At 41.2% G+C, this 17681-nt stretch overlaps 1 protein-coding gene across 3 annotated transcripts in view; it reads left to right on the forward strand.

The window, feature by feature from the left end:
- The window catches only part of CPEB4 (cytoplasmic polyadenylation element binding protein 4), a 74341-nt gene that overhangs the window by 8006 nt on the left and 48654 nt on the right, over positions 1–17681 (forward strand). For 2 of the 3 annotated variants that reach the window (XM_019478398.2, XM_006270850.4), the window contains exons 1-2: positions 455–2640; positions 16324–16405. In XM_019478398.2, coding sequence (XP_019333943.1) covers positions 1516–2640; positions 16324–16405 — 1207 coding nt within the window. In that variant the 5' untranslated portion in view covers positions 455–1515. Of the gene's footprint in view, positions 1–454; positions 2641–16323; positions 16406–17681 lie in introns of those variants that run through there. The other variant, XM_019478400.2, reaches the window with a different exon arrangement.

Raw genomic sequence — 17681 nt, forward strand, 5'->3', positions numbered from 1 at the left:
CCCAACCAAAGATGGCTACGCAGTGGCGGCTTCACTCCCCGTGTTAGCCCGCTAGCCAGCCTCCTGCCCTAACTCAAGATGGCTACCGAAAGGACGCTGCCGCCGACGTGCCCCAAACAAACATGGCTTCCCACGCCCTGGAAGAGGCTGGAGGCCGCGGGGGGGAGGGGCCTGAGCCGGAGGCGGCAGAGGGGCGGGGCGGGTTGGCCCCGCCCCAACCGGAAGTGCCGCGCCGCTCGCTCCAGCTGGTTGTCATTTCGCTCGGCGGCTCCGCGCTGAGGAGACGGGCTCGGCGGCGCGGCCGGGGACGAGGAGGGAGGCACTGGCCGGAGATCCGAAGCGGCCGCCGAGGCCCCGCCCCGCCCCGCCGGCGGTGTCTTACATGAGGGGGGAGCGGCCGCCGGCCCTGCCCCGCCACCCCCGGGCAGCCGGGCCGGCACCTTCCATGGGGCAGAGCCGAGCCCGCCCCGCCGCCGCCCTCAAGGAGGCAGCTGCTCTGCTGAGGTAAACCCCCCCGTCGCCACCGCCGCTGCCGCCACCGCCAGGACTCGTGAGACGGGCGCGGGGCTCCCCAGACGCTGGGACACCGGCCGGCTGGATGCCGCGTCCCTGAGGGCCCTCCCCGCCCCGCTCCTGCCGCTGCAGGGAGCCAGGCCCCTCCTTCCCCGGCCTCCCGTCCGTCCGCCCGCCCCGCTCCCCCCGGCTCATCTCTGCGATGCCGACCTTCCTCCTCGGCCCGGCGGGACTGGCGTGACGCTCCTCGGACACCCCCCGCCTGCCCGCCCCCTCCTGCCCGGGCACTGCTCCGAGACCGTGCACGGCCGGCACCGGCGGCTGCAGCAGGGCACCGAGCCTCCGCCCGCCCCCGCACCGCCCCCCTGAATGCTGAAATCCTCCTCCCCTGCAAGGACTTCTGAACAGGACGCAGATATATATTAGATTATAGAGCGTTTATTAAATTATTCCAGATTTAAATCTATATTTTTTTGTTGCCGAGGGGAAAGGGGACCAGGCATCATCGTATCTTTTGTCTTTTTTTTTTTCCACCCCGCCCCACCACCACCTCCTCCCCACTCCTGCCTCTTAACTCATTTATGGGCACGTCAAGGCTGCTGAGGAGGAGAAGAACAGAATAGCAAAACCTCTTCCTACGCCCCCAGAAGCTCCCCCGGCTCCTTTTTTCTTCCTTGTTGCTGTGCATTTCCTTTGGAAAAGGAAACCTCTTATTTTGCAAACCAAAGATTTATTTTTCCCTTCCTCCTGGCCAAAGGAAGGAAGTGAATACAAATTGACCCCCACCCCCCTTCTAAAATAGTCTGAGAGATTTATCTTCTAAGAAAGTAGAATTTGTATCCAAATCAGAGACATAGCCTGGGCTGAGGGAGAAACTGGAATATCTAGGTTAAAGCGAGGTATCTGTTAGCCTCTCTTGGGGGTGGGGGGGGGGGGGAGAAGAGGTAAACACTAAACATCCACTTGTTCTTACAGGAAGAGTTCAAATCCTAAATATAATAAATGGGGGATTACGGGTTTGGAGTGTTAGTGCAAAACAACACTGGGAATAAGTCAGCTTTTCCAGTCAGATTTCATCCACATCTGCAGCCTCCGCACCATCATCAAAATGCAACCCCCAGCCCTGCTGCTTTTATAAATAATAACACAGCTGCCAATGGCAGTAGTGCTGGGTCAGCTTGGCTCTTTCCTGCTCCAGCTGCCCATAACATTCAGGATGAGATTCTGGGGTCAGAAAAATCTAAAAGTCAGCAACAGGAAAAGCAAGAGTCCCTAGAAAAACAGCAGCTTTCCCCTAGTCAGAGTCAGGAAGCAGGCATGCTGCCTGAACCCGAGAAAGCGAAATCTGAAGAGAATCAGGGAGATAATTCTTCAGAGAATGGCAACGGGAAGGAGAAAATAAGAATAGAATCACCAGTGTTAACAGGATTTGATTATCAAGAAGCTTCAGGGCTAGGCACTTCAACTCAGCCCTTAACATCCACTGCATCTTCTCTGACTGGTTTTAGTAACTGGTCTGCAGCGATAGCTCCTTCGTCTTCGACAATAATCAATGAAGATGCAAGTTTTTTTCACCAGGGAGGGGTCCCTGCTGCCTCAGCGAATAATGGTGCTCTGCTGTTTCAGAATTTTCCACATCATGTCAGCCCTGGCTTTGGAGGTAGCTTTTCCCCCCAGATTGGACCCCTCTCTCAACACCACCCTCATCACCCCCATTTTCAGCATCATCACAATCAGCATCAGCAACAGAGGAGGTCTCCTGCAAGCCCTCATCCACCTCCATTTACACATAGAAATGCTGCTTTTAATCAACTGCCTCATTTGGCTAATAATCTTAACAAACCACCTTCTCCATGGAGCAGCTACCAAAGCCCATCACCTACACCATCTTCATGGAGCCCTGGTGGCGGTGGATACGGTGGGTGGGGAGGGTCCCAAGGTCGAGACCACCGTAGGGGACTGAATGGAGGGATAACACCCCTGAACTCCATCTCCCCCCTGAAGAAGAATTTTGCAAGTAATCATATCCAGTTGCAGAAGTATGCTCGGCCCAGCTCTGCCTTTGCTCCAAAATCTTGGATGGAAGACAGTTTGAATCGAGCTGACAACAACATTTTTCCTTTTCAGGTGAGAGTCTACTCATATTCATATTGTGTGTAAAAACAATGCATAATTTAATTTTTAGAGGATAAATTTATTTGTATGCAGTGTGCGTTAGTGGTCAGCCTCGGGTAGTTGACGCCAACCTTATGTTGGAAAAAAGAACATTTAATTTGTAATTCACCCTGTGAATTGAATCTGAGTCTTCATGATCTGAGGTGTGAATCATGGACTCCCTGCCCCCCCCCCAACAATGCTTGTCAGATAGATATCTATTTATAGCCATGTAGGGCACCTATTGTTGATCAGTTTCCTTCATGTTTAATTATATATGAAGAAAGGACAGTTGGTGAACAAATGTTTGTTACAAGTTTTCAAATACCGCTATATGAAGGGCTGAAGGAGAAAAAAAAAAAGTATTTGACTAATGCTAAAGGATCCGAGGCGTTTAAACCATTTGGAAATAGTAATGTACTACATGCCGAGAATAGGGATTTGATAATCCTTCTTTCTGCCTTGTGGTGCAAGGAAGTTTACAGTCCGTGGATTTGCTGTGTAATGTTATTTACATATTTTTGTAGAGTTTCTCTGTGCACTGGAAATGACTGTTCTGATTTTTTTTTTCACAGCAAATGGCATCACATTTTTTCACCAGCAATGGTAACAAATTTTGGTTGTAGACCATTAAATCATTACTAAAAATAGATCTGGACTAATGTCAGTTGTTTGCCTCCTGCGTTCTAACATGGCCTTATCCTGTCAGGAGGCAGGTTGTCTGACATTTCACATTCGTGAGAAACAGATCCAGATTGCAGAGGTTTAAAAGCACGTATATAATATTGATCTGCTAAGCAGTCAGAATCAAGGGTGTCGTCTCCCTCCCCCCACGTTTATTAGTTACAGATCCAGTTTTGGAGTCTTTGATACCTAAAAAAAATATATATTTTAAGCACACACAACACCCGGTCTTCTTTCATATTTAGAGCCTGAAAAACAGACCACTTCAAAGGAGGGCAAAAGTAAAGCTTTCGGCATGATTGCAATATTCTTAGCCATGGTGTAAGTAGTAGCAGGGTGACCTACTTTTAAGTAATTTGAAAGATCAGTAGATAAGATGATCATATTATTTGTGGCTAAACACATCCCCAAAGCAATTTACATATATTTTATAATGACTTGGTGGCATCAGAGGAAGGACCAGTTCTGTTCTCCTAGGTGGATTATTCAGTTTCTGTTTGGTTTGCAGGGCCTATGCAGCCTCCTGACAACAGAGCAGCTGCTGGCAATAACTTTCTATTAAGGATTTTTTTTTCTGCAGAGCTGAGACATCAGGTAGACTCTGTATAGCCTTGGAATGCATGGTAATAATGGATTTTAATTTTAAGGGCTGGAAGTAATATAAAGAACGTGTGTCCAGCATACTAAATTTATACATCAGAACCATTAGGAAAGGGACACAGCTGGAGTTGGTCTCTCCTTTTTCTTTTTTTTTTCCTCCTTCAGCCTCACTGCAGGAAGACTTGGCTCATGGTTTTAATTCATTCTGTACCCTGACACGTAGGTGATGTACAAAGTACAGAGTGACAGAAAGATCAAGTGTGTTCTTGCTGCTATGTTTAAGGCCTAAGCCCGTTGAACAGCAGTGAAACGTACTTCATTTGATGACCTTTCAGGAAATCAGCAAAGCCAAGTCATTCCTTAGTTTTCCTTTCCGATTATGTTCTACATATCAAACTGTCTGTCTCATATTTTATCATGGTCAGAAATAATTTTTACGTGGCATGTTGGTATCTGTTTACATAAACAGTAGGATGAAGCTATATGTGTCAAGACCAAGTCTGACACTTCTTCATGCCAAGAAAAGGAAAGTGTTAGAGTGAAATGCTTTCCAGTCTGTTGCTATCACTTATGTTCTGAACAGAGCAAGAAAAGGGCAGGGCAGCAAAGGAGTGGATCTGAGCACTGCAGATCTGAGAAGATGCTGGTGAATTTTGAAGCCATCTTGGGCAGTTGCTTTTAACTTTTATGATGTGAAATCCCTGATACCTTCTGATTTCCTCCCCTCTCCTGACCTTCCTTTTTTAAAGGAAAAAAAAAAAGAGCTTGCTTGAGTTCTGGGAATGCTAAATTCCTGAGACATTGAAAACAAATTATGCAAAAATTGTCCTTTTATGTTACCCTAAAGCTAGGATTGTGGCTGTATTCTTGACACAAACAAAAACCCTCATGTCTGCTCCATGATGAAATAAAAGTATGTTTTTTAACATATATGAAATGTCCTTGAAGAGATGACTGATTTATTACTGGAATCTTCCTAGACGCATGTTTGCTAAGATGGAAAAAACTCTTTGCCGCAGCAACAGAATGGGTGAATTTCATAGACCTCTGTTTTCAGTTCATTCTCATTTAACATTTAAATATTTTTCAAATTTATTCATGGCTGTTGCCCTAACATCATAAGAATTAGTTTTTTTAGAAGGCAAGATGGTGAAACAACAAATGCACACAGTGGAAAATCTGCGTTTTTAGCAAGGATATTTTTACTGTTTAAATTAATGAAATACAGAACTATATCTTGTGGAGATCCTATAGCAGGCATATGTAAGTGCTCATTTCTTATTGAAGAGGAGAATGTTGCATAATGTCCATGTAAATAACTAATGCAAATGACTGCTGATTTTTAGACCCATCTGCCCCACGGCTTTTAGGCATTTGCAGTGAGACAATCCACATTTTTACAGGTAAAATATGACTGCTGCGATATTTGCTTGGGAATTTTGTAATAGTGGTGGTAATTAATTTGGTTTTATCAGAGTGGTGTACAGAGCACTTATGCCTCAATTCTATAGTGTCTTCTATCTGAGGATCTCTCTTGCTTCCACTTTGAAGTGTGTGTGTGGAGGAGGACTGGGGGGAGGTTGTGGAGTTCCAACTTCTCTTTTTACAGATGAAAACTGCAGTATAAGAGTTCAGGTGATTTGTCAAAGGTAGGGAAAGTCAAGGACAGAGCCACAACTCCTTCCTTTTCTCCACTGGCAAGCATCTGACTTCTGATTTTTGTGCTTCAGCTACTGGATCACCTTCCCCTCAGATTACACATCTGAAATAGCAGATTTAGTCAACTTGCTTCCTCAGAAGTATCGTTTTTGGGGAGTGTCTTAAAAGAGCAAAGCCATCACTTGTCTTGTTTATAGATCTTGTTTGGAAAGTAGCTGCTTTTCCATAGAACAAACTGTGCTCTTGGAAGCAGAACTGGAATGTTCTTAGCTATACCAACCTTCCTGGCCATCTGAACACTAGTAAATAGGACCATCTCTTGCAGTTAGGGCTTTTTAACATCATTCCCCACCTCTCCTCCATTTTGGCCCCCCTGCGGCATGGACAAGACTTTGGCAGCCCAGTGCTGATATGCCAGTAACTGAGCTTTACTGCAGCACTGCTCTCAAGATTGTCTGGTCTTTCTTCCTGCTATGTACTTGCACTTCCTTGTGGCAGTGTAACACCCTGGCTGTTATGCAATATATAAACCTTACTTTGATAGGCATTTCCAGGTTTTGAGCTTTCCCCTTGAAACATATGAGGATGTTAGTGCCTTCAAGGACTGATTCCACAAACAAGTTGAGCAATAGTTCACAGTTCTCTTACAAAAATACTTTAAAAACACATTTTAATAGGACTTGAAAATAATACAAAGTGCCTATTTCATAGAATTTTTACATTTGTGGACAGTTCACTGAATTCACTTGTTCAAAATGTTTTTTTCCCCCTCCAGTGGCTGATCTCCAGATATTTAACCCCATCCAAATCCACTGAGGGTCTGTGCCAACAGGGCTTTTTCTTCCCTTGGGCAGATGTGGAATGTTTGTGAAAACACATACATGACTACAGAAGGGAGTTTTTAATTCTAAGCTACAGTAATGATCTGTTTGTACACAGAAAAATCCTGTCTATTGATAGGTGGCTTAAAGCAAGCTCATTCATTTAGGAATTTTAGAATAAAAAAAATTATCTTTTAAATGCATTTGCCAACTTTTCCTAAGAAAGGAGTTTTTGCAAATTAGTTCTTCACTGTACTTACTGCAGAATTATGACTAATATTTGCTCTTTGTTGCTGTTTGATATATTTTGTGAGCTGATAAAAAGATGAGATTACTTGTCCTATAGAATAAATTGGTAGGTGGATGATGAGGGTGTTTGAAGGTATCATTTTAGAATCAGTAGGTAGCGGTTTTTAATGCCTATTCACCGTTTTTTATTCTTTTTTTTATAGCTACATCAGCTCTGTCTGTAGTAACTACTCTTGTATGCATCTCGCAGCTATCGATCTGAGGAATTAGAAGCTCTCTAATGTGGCAGGACATGTACAATTTAAGTTCTGTGGAAGTTAACTGTTTTGTTTTATAAGCTTTCTACTGACGTTTGCACTTCAGCTTCAGCCTTCCTGTATATTTCTGACCTCAGTTTTTTTTTTTTTTTTTAAAGGGCGCCTTTGTTAGCAGCGATGTGAATCGTATTTGTATTTTGAAAAAAGGAATCTTATTAAGCATTTTGTTTTGAAAATGAGCTACACGCTTTACAGGTTGGCAACGAAGAGAGCATAGGATGTTATGGGAATATAATATACGCTAGATATATAAAGAATTCTGTATGCAACAGAAACAGGCTCAGGCACGTTTCTGGGAAGTTGCATGTAGGACGGTCACTTTCTAATGTTTAAAATCTTCGCATTTGACAAACCAGAAGTGCTTGCTCCCACAACAGCTCTGTTTCGTTTTGTGTTTTCCAGTTTCATCTTACTTGTGAAACTATAAAAGATGATTAGGGCAGCATAAAGCAACATCCTTTCAGGAAAAACCTGTTTATGCAAAGTCTTTAATTCAGCAGTTACTGGATTGGGACTTGGAAGACTCTACTGTTTGGCAGTGGAGGAAGAGGAACACGTAACATAGCTGAAAAAAAAATCAACTTGAGAATTAAATAAAAATATGTAATTTATGGTCTTGCCTAAAACTATACAACCACTTAAGTGAGCCTGATTAGGGACCACTAGATACATTGGGCAAACCTAAGGAGATGAGCAGGATTTGGTTATCAACAAATACTTTAAATTTTTGATGGCAGGATTTTTTAATTATGGGACATAAGGTTTCAAGAAGCTTCAATATTCCAGAGCAGGTACAGAAGAAACTGGAGACAAGCCTTCCACAATTACAGAATTTCAGGAGTGCATAGGATTTGCAAAGAGATGAACATATTTATTGAATAAAATGGTTAATCTCCAGTTGTAAGTATGATGTATGCAACCCCTCCTGCCCCATAAATACTGCTTCATCACCTGCCGTAAATTGCTTAAATCGCCAGCGTACTTTGCATCATTACTGATGCCTCATTCTTCAAAGAATTTTATAAGATTAGGCACAGCCTCTGCTACAAGCAAACTCTCACACCCAGACAGGCTTTAATTTTATACACTTTAGCTTGCCTAATGTGGGCAGTCTCTGGCTTAGGTTGCCTCATCTTGGGAAGCGTTGAATAGAAACTCAGTTTCTGGAGTCTTTATTTTTCAGGTGATACTGATGCTGTGGGGACAGACCAAATGTGGTCAAACCTGTATTTCAATGGTTACATCTAGGCCTAAATTTTTCTAATGTGTAAGAAGTTTTGGTTCAGGCCCATGAAGAATATTCTCCTTCATATTTAAACTTCCAGCATGTACAAGTATTTCAGTACATACTGTCTGCAGCTAATGCTGAGTGACTTTTTTTTTCTATGATTGATTTCCAGACCCTTTACGCTTTCAATGGAGAAATGATCTTGTGGAATTTGAATGATATGATTTTATGCTTTCCTACTTATAAGCATCTCCGCTTTATATTTTGCCCTAATAGAGCATTCTAACCACAAGGATCTCAAGGACTTATCTCTGCTTTACAGACACAAGTGGGGAGAACATGGAAGGCATGGAAGTTATGTGACTTTCCCAGTTCATGAGTTGGCTGCAAAGTTGAGACATAAACTCCTGGCTTCTGCTTCGAAGGCTTTAACTATTATGCTGCATTGTCACACAACTGTACATATTTTGAAATGATTCCTAGGCGGTATGAAGGAAATGGGCCAGCAATTTCATTTCCCTTTAGACTGAGCTGGTCAGAGCTTAGCTCAACATGTATTGCATAAAGTTTACTTCTCTAGACTATTGACAGCCCTCGTAGCTCTATATTAACCAAATGTTGCCAGTTTCATATTACTTCTTTTATATTTCATCTATCTAAACCTGTTTTTTGTATAAATGGTTTTTAATGTCAATGGTTTCTAATATATTTCTAATATAAAATGTAAACATGCATTAGTATTTAGCAGTAGTCTTGTGTGTTGAGTTACCACTTGATTCTTATTAGGGGGGCTTCTCTCTCTCCTCTCCCCTCTCTCTTTTGCTTTTAAGCTGCCTGATAAAACCAAATTTGTGCTACACTAAAACAAACTCTTGTAAAGCAAAATTCTTCTTGTGGTTGACTTATGTAAACAATATCAGCCCCCAGTTAACTTAATTTTGTTATAGCCATGCACCTATTTTACCTTATTTCTGCATAGTCATTCTCCTCCATCCTTTCTAATTAATTTTATTATGTGTATGTATATGTGTGTCTATATGTGTATGTATATGAAATGTGGGCAGTTGTTGTGTGTGTGTAAGAACAGTGCACCTACACTCGGACAGTGGTCCCAAAGGACCAAAAAAAAAAAAGATCAAACCTCAAAAAGTGCTGTCACTTGGTGAAATGTGCCACTTGGAAAACAGCACCATTTTGTGGAATTAATCTCTTCTCTTACTGTTTTTTCAAAAAACAGTACTCATTTTTTGCTGAGTATACAGCCTAATCCAAAACATTGTATGTTCACGAATGGACTTGAAATCAGAAAAGGTTAAATTCTTCCTGTTTTTGGTTACTGTGTTAACCTTGAGAAAATTTAATGCTGTTAAATGTATATTCATATGTCTCCTCAGAAAAATGGAAACCAGTACTATGCTCAGTTGTCAGTCATTTATTGTCTGCTAAAGCAGACCTGGGTTTGCCTGGTAGGAATTGTTGACTGTTGAGGAAGCCCTTAGAATAGAGCAGAACTTGGTGATCCTTAAAAAAAAAAAAAAAAAAGAGAGAGAGAAAGAGATGGAGAACAATTCTTGAATTCAAAGAAATACTGAAACAAAAATACCTTCGTAGTGCCTTTCTTTTTCACTGCATGGGCTTGTGCACTATCATGATACTTAGCTGGCCAAATTGTTAATGCAGTTCTCTGCCCAAGTAACCAAATATGCTCACTTGAATACTGTACGACCCTATTTGAATTACTGGAGTTTCATTGTGAATTAACAGGGGGTTGAGCTTGTGGTAAGAAGAATAGCTTTCACAGATCTGGATTTCCTCAGAACATACACATTCAGAATGGACCAAATAAATCAGGTGCTGGTTTTCTGCCTTGGTCACTTCAGGGCTATTTGTATGTGCTTTATGGTCTGAGGTCATCTAGCTTACACTGCGCTGGTCAGCATACATAATATGTAAAATGTTCATGATCACTTGAACTGGTGTATAACAGGCTACAACATTTGGAACATTGTACAAATAATGGCAAAGTTTTGCTGGAAGGGAGTTGCAGTGAACTAGCACTCGTGACCATGAAATGTGGGCTATTGTTGTGAGAGTGTAATAGGATAAACAAGAACATACCCTGCTTAAATTCCCTAGCTAAAAAATAGTGTCAGATACGATCTGAAATGAAGCATTTCTACAGTGCTCACCACCATAGTAGCTGAGCAGCTTACAAAGATTATCATGACCATAGGAGGCTATTACTTTAACTTCCATTCCTGTTTTGTGGGAAGGGCATGATGTTAAGAACCTTAGCCTGTTTTTTTTGCCTAAAAACGCATGGCTTTAATGATGTTGTATATGGAGGAACAAAGTGTCTGAAACTTCCTGTCTGTCTTCCAAGGGCTGTTGAGGCTGAAGCTCCTGATGCCAAGGCTACATAGATACTGTTTTGGAATGGAAACCACTTGCAGGGTCTACCTGAAAAGAAAGACTTCTCACATAGCCACATATTGAGGACGCTCTGTATCAGGGCTGTCCAACTGCCAGCTCATGTGCTGCATGTGATTTTCAATGGGTTAAGTTGTGGGCCCCGGGTTCCTGCCTGGCCCTGTTTTCCCCATTACTTCAGCTACAATAGAAATGAATCTCCAGGCTCTCCCTTCCTGGTTTGACTTCCGCAGCTTGCCCTTGCCCCAAAGGGGCATGACACATCTAGTGAAGAGCTGAGGGTGAGCCTGGGCCTCCATCAATGTGTTGAGGGGGGGGGGGGGGGAGCTTATGGTGCAGCATTTGTGGCGGGGGGGTGGGGCTTATGGTGCAGCATTTGTGGCAGGGTGGGGAATTTGCACAGTGCAGTGGCTGTGGGGAGAGAACCCTTGTGGTGTGGTGCTAGCGGGGAGGCATGGGTATTTGATGCATGGTGGGTGGAGTACCTGCATGGTGCGGTGTGCGGCTTCCACATGGCATGTGACCTAGGGGGCCTGTGGCTTTCCCTGGCATGTGGCCCCCACTGCAGCTTGCGGGGAGTTTGGCCCCCGGCTGTTTAGAAGTTGGACACCCCTGCTCTATGTGGAAATCCCTTTCTGACATACTTGAATTTGAATGGTAGAGGCCTTATGGGATTCAGCATTTCTTACCATCACACAGACTCCATCCATTGTTTAGATGTCACTGGAACCACTAAAGAGTGGAGAGGTTGAGCTGTTGCATGGTTTGGAATGGACAGCACTCTCTCTCCCCTTGTTATTTTGGTATTGATAATGACTGCTATCTGGGAAATGGGAACTTAATCTTTTCTGTAACCATGATAAGCATAGCTTGAAACTGTTAGCTTTGGCCCTTGGTCAGGTGAGCTTAGGCAACCTCATTAGAAACAGATGTGGTATGTATCATAAAAGTGAGAGTAAACAGAGTATGTCATTTACAAGTAGAAAATGAGAGTCCTTTGGAAGAGCTTCCAATGAAGAAGGTAGAGAAGTGGTTAGCTATATTTGCCTGAAATAAGGCAGAAGGTAGGGTGAGTGACACCTTGGAGGCAAACTAAGGGAAAGTTCAGGGAGGCAGGAATTATTTTAGGGAAAACCCCACTTCATCATTAGGTTATTGCCTAAGAAGCCTTGTGCCTTTCTGAACCAGTTAGGGCAGGGTGGCACCTTTGGGTGCGTCTACATGTGTGTTAAGTTACTTCAGTTAATGTGCATTAAATCTCGTACCTTCCATTGTGAGGTACTAGGAAAACGCACATTAGCCTGGCTTAATGTCCATTTAATTAAAGCGAACACTTCTAAAGTGAGACTTAATGTATATGAGCCTATTTTAATGCATATTAATTAGCAAACCACATTTTTTACATGATGCTTTAGCACGCATTAAAATAGGTTAATGTTCATTATGTATGTGTAGACTCACCCTTAGAGACCACCTCCTACCAGTAGAGAAGGTGGTGTACTGTTTCAGGTAATTCCCTCTTTCTGTTCCTCCCATTTGTTGTCTGCCAACAAGCTGAAGGCTGAAAACTGGCCCCTTGCTCACCTTTCAGGTGCTGTGAAGAACTGTCCCTATGCAATCCATTAATTGACCTTCATTTCAGAACAATACTGAATATTTAGGATTGAGGAATTATTTTGGGGCTTGTTCTACAGCTTTTTGCCAGCATTACATACAAAATAATATAGAGAGGCTTCCTGGCATTATTCTTCCTGTCAGATGTTTGCCAGATGACTAACAGGTCATTGACAGGGTGACAGCTGAAGAGTCAGCAGACTCCTGAGATTCCTTGCTCCCTTTGCTGTGAGACCCAAGGACCATGGTAGTTGCATGCAATTTGGAGTTGAAAGTTGCTTCAGTTTTGCCAAATTCCTGATCTGTTGCTGAAAAGGGAATTACAATAGAAAATAAAGGATATAATGCAAAAAGAAGCTTGCTGAGATGTTGAGATGTGGGGATAATGCAACAGAAATGGTCTAAAAACACTCAAAGCAGTAGTCTGGAGAAGAAGAGAAGACTGAGGGGGGGTTTGATAACAGTCTTCAAATACCTGAAGAGTGATTAGACAGAGGATGGAAATGTTTTTTTTCTCTATGGCGGTAGGGAGCATGACTAGGAGCAATAGCCTCAAGATTCAGCAGAGGAAATTTAGGTTGGAGATTTAGGAGGAATTTTGTGACAGGTGGTTAAGCATTGGCACAGACTACAGGTTTCCCTTGCTTTATGCTGTATATGCATTCCTGGAAAATGGTGCATAATTGAATTTGCATAAAGGGAACCCACTTTACAATGTAACAAATAGAGATATGTTCCAGGACCTCAACTGTGCTGACCCCCAGACCTATATCTACCACTCTTACAAGATGATTTTGGTACTCACCAACAGCAGACAGTACACATGAGCACAGGGTGGTGGTGACTGTTACCATAATGGGGATGGGAACTACAGAAACACGTGTCACAGATAATGAGCGAGGAGCACAGATCCACACAGGAGACTATATTTTGGTGTGCATCACTCCCACAATGCACTGCACAAAGCTGCTGACTGCAGGCTTCGACCACACCAATCATATAAGAGTGAATTCACCTTGCATATAGCAAATTTTTGGTATAAAAAGGATCATCACATAAGAGTGAATTTGTACATACAGAATCCGCATAAAGTGAGGGAAATCTGTACCTAGAGAAATTGTGGAATCTCCATCCTTGCAAGAGCAGGTTAGACCCACACTTGGCTGGGATGGTTTAGTTGGGGCCGATTCTGCTGTGAGCAGGGGACTGGATTAGGTAACCTTGTGAGGTCCCTCCCAGCCCTAATTTCCTATGATCCTATGAGTACAGAGACTGAACATTTAAAGATGAATGTCTGTAAGTCCCCATTTGTGCACTGCATTGACTTTATGGACTGCGATTTAAGCAAGCTGTGGGTATAGCCACATCTTGTGGCTCTAGGCAAAACTAAAGTTCTCTCGCTGAAAGTTTAAGAAAATACCTATAATTTGAAGTAGATAGGAACTGTGAACAGACATACCAGACCAAGACACCAAATATAACCGCTAAAGGAAGAAAAAAGTTGGAAGGGAAAACATGTGAAGCTGAAAAAATGAAGGAACAAAATGTTCCTAAACTGGTATTTCTCACTAGACACATCTGTTCTTTTCTAATACAGATCAGGGATAAGTAAAAGCTGTGAAAAGATGAGATAGCTACATACTTCTACTCTTGATTTAGAAATTTGGGCTAGACAAGTATGGTAAATGTTTCTGGTCTCAGTGACCAAACACAGGACTGTTAACTTCATACTTTATACCAAGCCCTCTAAGAATCAGCCACGTGCTACTGAAATGTAGCAATCTCTGGGTAGGGGTACCTTAATTATTTTGTGGTTGGAACCTTCTAAAGATATGAGGAATTATTTTGACTTAAATTACTGGCAGATATATATTTAGTAGTAGTAATGCAATTTTATCAAATTTGAATAAAGCCAGGACACTACAACTAACACACTCCTTAAAACACATGTCATTTCATAACTGCAAATAGGCTTGAATGATGTCTCATTTCTTGAACTAAGACTGCACTAGAACTTCAGTGTTGGAGGCAGCTGAAGGTATTGTTTATTTGAGGGGAAAAAGGAAAGCATATATATTTAAACTGTATATTTGATACCATTTGCTTCGTTTCCCAGCAAAATACCGATCAAGTCTGGCTTGACTTATCTTGGGAAACTTCAGCTTCACAGCTAGAGAGGGAGTAAAAAATTATGCACTTTCCATGCTTGGTCTCTAGTTCAAAGGTGAATCTCTTGGAAAGTAAACAAAACTTAACATCTGGGATCACTGCCGGTGTCCCTTTGGAATATATTCCTGGAAATTAAATTCAAAGTCAGTTAATGCTGTTTAGCAAAATTTTGTTTGCCTCTTTCTGTGTATGCATGAGAAATCTTTTGGGTAGATGAACAAATTATTTTGTTATGGAAGAATACATTTTTTGTGCCTGTACTAGTGACTTTTGGGATATTTCCTGATCAATGCTCTTTAAGGAAACAAAGTTTCATTGCTTAAGTCAGGAAATTGAACATCTTAACTTGTTCCTAGATGATCTGGTATTGGAGTATTCAAGTAATATGTCAGGTGGCTTTGTGGGCACTCATCCTGCTGTTTTGGTAAGGAAAGGATGAATAATGAATGTGCTAAAGGTTGGCCTTGGCTATTTTGAAGTAGAAGGCCTTGGAAAGCATATGCGTTACCATCTCGTCTGGAAAGTATATGTGTTATCATCTTGTCATCTCAAGCCAACTGAGCTAAAAGTTGTCATGCCTCTAGCATTAGTCCTTAGTTTTAGCGGTAATTAATTTTGTTAAAATCTTGGAATTCTGTCTCTAATTAATTAAATATCAAAGGTAACTTTTATCCTAGAAACTGAGTTTATTTGGAGCACCAACTTGTAAAGTGAATATTCTTGCAAGCTTCAATTTTATTTCTGCAGAGCCTGAAATGACTCTGTGTAAAACTGGATTGATGCAGTTATGTTGTAGTGGCAAAGGTTGTATTGCTATGGTGAAGGACTACACTCTGTTTTCACAATGTGGATTTGCTCTGGTCTGAGCAAAACCCTTGATTCCAGGCGCTTGTCTTGGGAGTTTATAGTCCAAAATGTCATTTTTACTTCCCGATTGTTAAGCACTGTAATGCTGTTAAAACGTTTAAATGTAACAAAATGTATTATGCAATACACATGATGTATCCATTGAATACAATAGAAAATAGATTACAAAAAATAGTCACTAATATAGAAGGAAAATAGCAAAGGCTGGTCTGGTCTTCCTTGAATTGGGGCTTTTAATCACATCTCTGTTCAGGCAAGTACTTAAGCATATGCTTAGTCTTGAGTATGTGATTAAATCCCATTGATTTCAGTGGGTTTTAAATGTGTGCTCATGTACTTTCTTGAACTATTTTACTGGATTTATTGGAAGGTGGAGAATATTAAATTTGGCAAATAGGTTTTGGAGTAATTAGTATGTTGTGTCAAATGCTATAGGTGGCTGTAAAATGGAAAACTAAGCTTATGAAAAGGGACAATTTTTTTTGTTTCTGTCCTCCTTACCCTGACCCTTCTGCTCTCACCCCCTCTAAAATATCCTGTAATGCTGCTGCTTTTTTTAAAGGAAAAGTTGGGCAAGGGAAGGCAAATAGGTATGATGTCTTTACAGTACAAGTTCACACTGAATATGTATAGCTGCAAAATAAATATCAAAAGTTTAGTATGAAAAAATGTATTATTAAAAAAAAAAGAAAGGTTCCTTTGCAGTCATTCTTTCATGCAGACTGTTTCATTTTAATTAGGTATTTGGCAAAGCATTTATTGCAATGGAAACCCTTTTAGGTTTCATTTGGTTTCAGATATTCATTTGCAGTGTCATTATGGCAAACTGAAGCTTTTGCTGTGAATTTAATTTTACCCAGTAAAAGTTAAAAAGCCTGCAGCTTTAGTTGAAATAGGATTTCCCAATGTATGTTTAATTCTGGTTCAGTGGTATAGGTTCCAGTGGAAGTTTTTGCATGCATGTAGCTTTGGGTATTATTGTGTTGTCTAAACTGGCTCTATTTGTGTTTACTTGCAGGATCGCACAAGGACTTTTGACATGCATTCACTGGAGAACTCACTAATTGACATAATGAGAGCTGAAAATGATTCACTGAAAGGTAAATTTAGAAACACGCTGCATTTCCTGCAATAAATAATTAGGATGGTATGCTTGCTCAAAATAAGACACTTTATGTTTGATTAGAACAACAAAGGTTATATCATTCAAGTAATGCATGCTGGTCATCAGCCAGGCCTTTTGTAGTTACATGTGAATACCTAGGTCTAAGTTCTGTTTTTGATCTAAAGCAGTAAGAAATGGAAGTATAAGCCAGTCTTGTATCCATTAAAGGCCTTGAATTGCTCTGACTATATTTTAAATATGTGGCACGTAAAATTAAATTTATTAGCATCAGTCACCCTATTCAGGTAAATAGAAAATACCTACCCACTTGATAGCATTTTTCTCCTTATGCAACATTTCTTTCCATCTGCAAAAATAAATTTGGGGCCCTGAGGTAACTAGCTCAGTTCTAATGGAAACATGGAACTATTTCACAACTGTCTTGTACTGTCCTCTTAATTATAGTACAGTTTCCCTTTTAAATTGCAAGCTTCTTCAGATAAAAATTAGTAATTTTGAGGGGAAAGACTGAACAGACTTGTGCTCTTTTCACAGGAATGAGAAATGCTTTACCAGCTAGGCACAGTATATTTCAAGTAAAAGGCTTAAATTTGGGGGCTTAAATTTTCAAAATGTTGATTATTTAAACAGCACTGTTCTCTGAAACAGTTTTAATACCAAAAAAAAAAAAAAAAGGGCCCATAGAAGTAAAATGCCAAGCAGCGCATGTTATAAAACCTCAAATTTAGCTTACTTTATTGTGGATCAGTGCTAAGCAATAATCTTACAGTTACAATCTCAGGGTTGCAGTTGTCTGGCTATCTGATTAGCCAAGGTTTTTGCTCAGTCTTGTTACTGACCTTGAGGCCACTAAAACAGATTTATGGTCTTCCTTAAATAATGTCCCTTAATGTCAAGGCTTGTGTTGTTAATGAAAATGATGTTAATAGAACTCCTCATCTAGATGAAACCCAAAGTACCTGACAGACTGGCATGTGGAATGCTTATTGCATCTACTTCTGGGGTGAAATGCAGCTACTGTTAATAACACTGTGCAACAATTTAGGGCAGGAGGTACTTTCCAACTGAAACTACAGGAGAGTTTCAGGTAGGTTAAATTCCAACTGAATTAAACAGAACAAAACAAAACAAAACAAAACAAAACAAAACACCTCCCCCTCAGGGGAAGAGGACTAGTGCCATGAGATCTGTAGTTAAGGGCTTTAATATTTTTTTTCCACATGCTGTTTGAAAGATGGCAACATCCCATG

This window comes from Alligator mississippiensis, chromosome 9 (assembly GCF_030867095.1).
Source record: "Alligator mississippiensis isolate rAllMis1 chromosome 9, rAllMis1, whole genome shotgun sequence".
NCBI classification, from domain to species: Eukaryota; Metazoa; Chordata; order Crocodylia; family Alligatoridae; genus Alligator; species Alligator mississippiensis.